Source organism: Folsomia candida, unplaced genomic scaffold (genome assembly GCF_002217175.1).
Source record: "Folsomia candida strain VU population unplaced genomic scaffold, ASM221717v1 Fcan01_Sc036, whole genome shotgun sequence".
Lineage (NCBI taxonomy): Eukaryota > Metazoa > Arthropoda > Collembola > Entomobryomorpha > Isotomidae > Folsomia > Folsomia candida.
Genome location: NW_019091228.1, coordinates 1237126 through 1243125, shown reverse-complemented (window position 1 = coordinate 1243125; position 6000 = coordinate 1237126). Strand labels below are relative to the sequence as shown.

The 6000-nt window shown below is 36.5% G+C and overlaps 1 protein-coding gene and 1 long non-coding RNA gene across 2 annotated transcripts; both read right to left on the bottom strand.

The window, feature by feature from the left end:
* Positions 1 to 2446: 2446 nt before the first annotated feature.
* On the bottom strand, positions 2447 to 2986 carry LOC118439481. The gene is made up of 3 exons (XR_004837445.1): positions 2897 to 2986; positions 2634 to 2827; positions 2447 to 2534 (listed from the first exon to the last, which is right to left on the bottom strand). It is a non-coding gene; the product is annotated as an uncharacterized LOC118439481 (long non-coding RNA).
* Positions 2987 to 3084: 98 nt separating this feature from the next.
* Positions 3085 to 3915, bottom strand: LOC118439465. The gene is made up of 2 exons (XM_035860787.1): positions 3493 to 3915; positions 3085 to 3383 (listed from the first exon to the last, which is right to left on the bottom strand). Exons 1-2 carry the CDS (start codon positions 3686 to 3688, stop codon positions 3100 to 3102), a joined length of 480 nt encoding a protein of 159 aa, XP_035716680.1. The 5' UTR covers positions 3689 to 3915; the 3' UTR covers positions 3085 to 3099.
* Positions 3916 to 6000: the final 2085 nt, after the last annotated feature.

Sequence of the window (6000 nt, the reverse complement as noted above, 5' to 3'; positions counted from 1 at the left end):
CTTACGGTCCGCATGCAAGAAACGAATCTGAGTCGCATGCTAGGAACGGTGGCAGGTCGAATGCGAGACATCGAATTCGTTTAGTACATGGGAAAATGCATGCGTTTCTCATACTGTTTGTTGACTGTGTTGCTAATGCGGTTTTCATTCGGACATAAGTACTCAAATTTTATATTTATTCTTTTTATTTTATTGTATGCAAAAGTGGAATACAAACAACTTTGTCAGATAAATACATTCGAAAATATGTACATACAATATCGCTTGCATTAATAACAATTGTAAACTTATCAGAAAGCTTCTCTACCACAAAAATTCCTAACAAAGAACTATCCATAGGATACTCATCTAGTTTACTACGAATTATATATTTTTGTGCCTCAAATCTTACATTCTCATTTTTGCATTTAGTAAGCAAATTTGTTAAAACTAATATATCTCCTGATTTATGCAAGAAGCAATTGTCACCTATTTTACACGCGTGTTCAAACCATAGTGAATTATTTTTGTCAGGTTCTTTATCTTCCCTTTCCAAACTTTGCATTTCCAAAACTCTTTTTGCAACCTGTTGCAGTTTGAAATTATGCGAATGCAACATGTGTTTGATTTTCTGCATAAAGTTTTCAAAGGGGAAAGTACTTATGCTATCAAGATTCCCGTAATTTACTGCATCGATATTTATGTGTAAGAGATTGTGCACATTGTATATTAGGAACTCGCGTCCATAAAGTGCACAACAATTTTCAACAAATTTACAAAGATAAGATTTTGCTAAACTGTTCCACTCAGGCTCAGAAGCATTAGAAGATAACAATATGAAAATGGCACAGTGAAATAACAAAAAACATTTATATTGCTTTCTATCTATTATCCCTTTTAAAGCAACAACTCCTGTATAAAGCAGAAAAGTTCTAAACTCCGTAGCTTTAAAGTGATCAATTTCAACAAGAGACCTTGGCTTTCTTTGAAAGCTTGAAGGAAAGAATGGTCTGAGTCGAAGTAGACGTTTGGATATTAATAAAACGTCCCTACTTGGTAATCTATGTGGTAGCTTTCCTTTTACCCACATCCTTAGTAATTTTCGGGTTACGCCCAAGCACACCAGGTGCATGTAATCCAGAGGTACCTGACTAACTAAACCAATTGAAATACATTTTAGTATTGTTTCCCCATTATGATGATCCTCATCGATCATTTCTTCAAATGACAAATCAGATCGGGGATTGCAATTTGAATCATGGTAAATTACCCTACCACTCCACGTACCCTCTTCATTACACCGTTCACACCCATGATAAGCATTATGTGCTTTACAATTTTTCAGAAAACTGCGAGCTGGAGCATCAGCAAGAATGGCAGAAATTCGAAAAGAAAATGGCTTCCCAGCAACAATACAATTCTCTTCCAATTCTTTGCATTCTTGCACAAAGGGTTGAAGGAACTGTTGGTCGGTAGGTTTAGAATTTCCATAATACAAAGCAATAACAAATGGAGTTTGGCATTGGCTTTGATCAAGAACTCCTAAAACAGGCCAGAATTGTTTGTTATTGCTTTTGGAGACAGGTATCCCATCCACTCCAATCCTTACGCTAAGCAATGGATGAGGTACCTGGTTCTGAAGCTTAATATGTATTGGGGAGCTAAATTGTGACAATGGACGAAGACCAGCTAGAAAACGATCTGTTACGCCACTCATAATACCAAAATAGACAAAAGACCCACCACTAGCTTGTTGAACATTAACCAATCGAGTTGTTTCCATTAAAGTCTTTGGATCAAGGGGTAAATCGCAAGGAATGTTATGACCATGTATAATTTTTAGTAAATCTCTAAGACAACTGTGGTTTACATTATGCTTTAAAACCCAGCTCCTAATTTCCTGGCCAATAGGGACAATTGTTTCTTGTGACATATCGATATACAATTCGTTTTCGTCTTCTATATTAATATTAGTTTGTGATGAAGCTAGACCTGAATTTAAATGATTTACATTTTTATCTAAACAATCTGTATGAGAATAACAATTAATATTCCGTGTATTAGTATTTGTACTTTTAAAACTATTCGCGCTCGGGGCACCTCGCATTTTTTCTAACAACCTCTTCAGTTGTTCTCGTCGTTTTCGTTGTTGGGAACGGAGAGACTTCGCGACGCGCCCAGACATCTTGTTTCCGCCCTCGAGTCGCTTTTATTTTTGACCCATTTCTTAATTGCAGCTTCCGCCTTTGCAGTTGTAAATTGCTCACCACCACTAGTTGCCCGAACACTACCTAAATAGTTAATAAATTATTTCATTATTACTGACCGTAACATTATTTATATTATCCTCATTAGTTTTTTATAAAATAGAAGGTAACTGCCTGCTTACTATTGATCAAATCTATAAGCCCGGAATCACGAAAACCACGCAAGACCCCTTTTCCCACCCCCGTTAAAGTTATAATTTTGGCAATATTCTTAGCAAACAGATAATCCAAAACGCGTTTGCTTATCTCCTCGGAGTTTGCTCCGCCCAAAATCCTTAGTTTCGCAACCTAGTTAACCGTTCAAAAATATTAAATAAATTTTTCAGCCCGTATCACCAAATAATTTTCCGTGTGACATATCATGTGCCGCAAGTTCAAACAGCTTACCAACTTTATTTTGTTCTCTCGAGTTTTTATCCACTCTGACAACTTGTCAAAATTCTCAATAGTAGTCACAGGGAGAGTTGGGTGGTCGCATGCTATCTCCTCAACTATGCCACCTACGAGGTTCGACCGCCGCAGCAATTCCTCCAAATTCCCGTTAATTTTTACGAGGTTTTCCGCCACTGTCAATTGTAAATCTGTAAAAGGAGAAATTACAAATGGTATTTGCAAATTTGATGAGGCACAATTTTAACACTCATGTTTACTTTTAAGCTCTGTTTTTATGTTTTCAAGTTCTTGAAGGGGGACGACAACATAATTCGAAACATCATCAACTACTTCTATTTGTCGCTCACTCGATCCACCCTCCTGGCCATTAATCTAAACGTTGTCGTCGTCTGGTGCAGTATCTGTATTTGACGGAATCTCGGATTCTAATCGAAAGCAAAATTAACAGTGTGTTATTATATTACATGCATACTAATACTTGAAAAAATGCACTTAGAATTGATAAAATTATGGCATAATGCTCACCACCTAAATTTAAAAAGTTGGTCGTAGGGACGTTTTCTTCCTCGTTCGATGAGAGACTGTCCGATTCCTGGTCGGCAGAAAACGATGCTGGCTTTTTAACTTGAATCTTCTTACGACGGGGTTTTGTCTTGGAAAAGTGGGGGCTCTCGGGCGCTGACGAGTCGACCTCCGACTGAAATTGAGCCTTGTCACGGTAGCGGTTAGCTTCTTCTAAAGAGTCTATAAAAAACAAAGAATTTCTTAATTAAATTATTAAAATTTAATTACTTTGAATCGTTAAATGAATGTTTACAAAATTTCTACAAAAATTTTATTTAGTTTAAATTACCTGCAAATTTTATATGTTTACAAGGATACTTTGGCCAGGCTTTTTCAGGCGGTGCAAAAGTCTTTAATTTGTCGGCAGCACAGGGTCCAGAAGGCCAAGCGCAGTATTTCAAGCGTGCATCCAGCCAAGAAGTCAAAACCGTTGCTACTTTTTTCTCTTTATAAAAATTCACAACTGAAAATTTTGCACTTGCCATTGTGGATAAGATGGAGGCAGATGAGTGAATGAAAGAGCGAGCCGCATGGAGTGGATCAAGTTTCCCTCTAATTCTTTATAAAAATGCTATTCGTATTCGGAATGAATGAGAAAAAATGAGGTGCGATTTTGATGCGTTAATCAGTGTATGATATGAATTCGATCGTGAGGAGAAAGTCCACGGGATCCAAAACACTCCTATATCGTATTCTATCCGCATTCGATATGACGCCAACGATCGTATTCGTTTTCAGGTTCTTTATTTGCATGCTAAACGAATGCGCTTATAATACGATAAATCGAATCGAATCGAATCGAACGTATATCGAATTAACGCAATGCGAAGAGCATTCGATACGCAATCTTGTGCATACCGGGTTACCACTTACCACTGCAGAGGGCGCGGCAGGGGGCGCGACACGGCAATGCCGGAAGGCGCGGCACGGCAATGCCGGGGGGCGCGGCGCGGCTGGCGCCAGGTTTGCATTTTAGCATTATGCAATGTAGTTTTGCATACATTTTTTTGTGTGTAAAAATTTGCATGCATTTTCCCATGGGGGAAATAGAGTGGGGTCGCCTGCTAGGGGGTGGTGGATGCAAAAAGGAACACCATCCACCACGGGCGGCTCGGGGGGGACCCGCCGCCCCCCTAAGGGGTTCGGCTATCGGTTATTTCACATATGCATATGCAATTTTTTGCATAATTTCCCAGGTGCACAGACAAACTGACGGCACCCACTTCGTGGATTGCATCACTCACTTTGCCCGGGTAATGAGAGAGAATACTCATCTATCATGCACCACTCACCACCTATTCACCAGTCACCACCCAGCATTAACCTGTTTACGAAGTTGACGTGAATATTCCAATGTATTTTTGTTTTATTTTTGCCGGGTTCCACCGAAAATACCTTGCTTTTGTACAGAATTTTACTTTTAAAATATATTTAAATAAATATATATTTAAATATAACTCAATGCAGATGTCAATTTGTGCGTAATTAATCCATTTTCCATAAAAAGCTGCCCAACAATCCAAACCGATATTTTACTACAGTAGAAAATAAGGCTGAGGAATCATAGATAAATAATTGAGTTAGTCTTTTAACAAAATTTTAATTCTGATTTTTTAATCATTCAATGTTAGTCATTTAAAAAAATACGTAAATTACGTCAATCTTGACGATTAAGATTTTGGGGCGTTAAATGTATATGAAATTACGTACAAATTCCTGTTTTTACTCTGTTCCTTCATAAATATGAGTTAAATATTTTGTCGAATTTTTCAAAAAATATATAAAAGTCTGTAAATGTTTCAACGATTTTCAAATACGTTGTGTTTTCTGGTTGAAGTACGCATTAATTGAATATTAGCATCAAATTTGTTAATAAATAATAATTTTGAAAAAAATATGCTAAAATAAATTATTCTCGTTTTATAGTTATCCAACATCTGATGTAACGGCCACAATGCTAACGCGTTGAGGCTGAATTTCGTAAATTTGAATTTATGTAACTTAAATTCTGCAACCAAATGGACTGTAGCACAAAGAACTTTAAATCTTTTAAAAGTCAAATTGCATCCAAGATTATGCCATTTTTATAAAAGAAATACTGAATTATTTAGACAAAAGCATCCAAAATCAAGCAATGTTTGAAAAACAAACAAGTAGAAATATATTTTTAAAGTAAAATTCAATCCTAAAGCAAGCCACTTTCGTGGGAAAAAGTAACTAGAAATCTTGTTTAATACGGCCAACCAGATAAATGTTTGTTTCTCCGTTTTAGCGAGGAAAATATCGTCCGAAGATGAGAAAACTCGCCTTAAAATCGACAAATTTTACACTTTTAAAATTGACCGTACATTTTCTCCTCTTCGGATGAAATTTTCCTAAAACGCAGAAACAAACATTTATCTGAACGGCCTTTTCAAACAAGAGATCAAGTTGTTTTTCTATTTTAGATGATACTTTCCTTAAAAAATTGCAGTATTTTTTTAACGAAAATCGCGTAATTATGAATGAAATTTTACTTTAAAAAAATATTTCCAGTTACTTTTTCTATAAAATAGCCCATTTGATTGCAGAATTTAAGTTATCAATGCGGTCGAGATTTCAGGGATAAGGTCAAAATTGAATTGGTCGCCCCAGCAGGTATGCAAAAATAAAATAAAAAATGCGTTGGGAGTATTCACGTCAACTTCGCAAATAAATATTTAGCGTAAATTTACGCCATTTACGAAAAGCCACCGTCTTACCATGGAATTTTCCTACATGGCATACATTACTAAATACGTTTTTTAAATATGCTGCC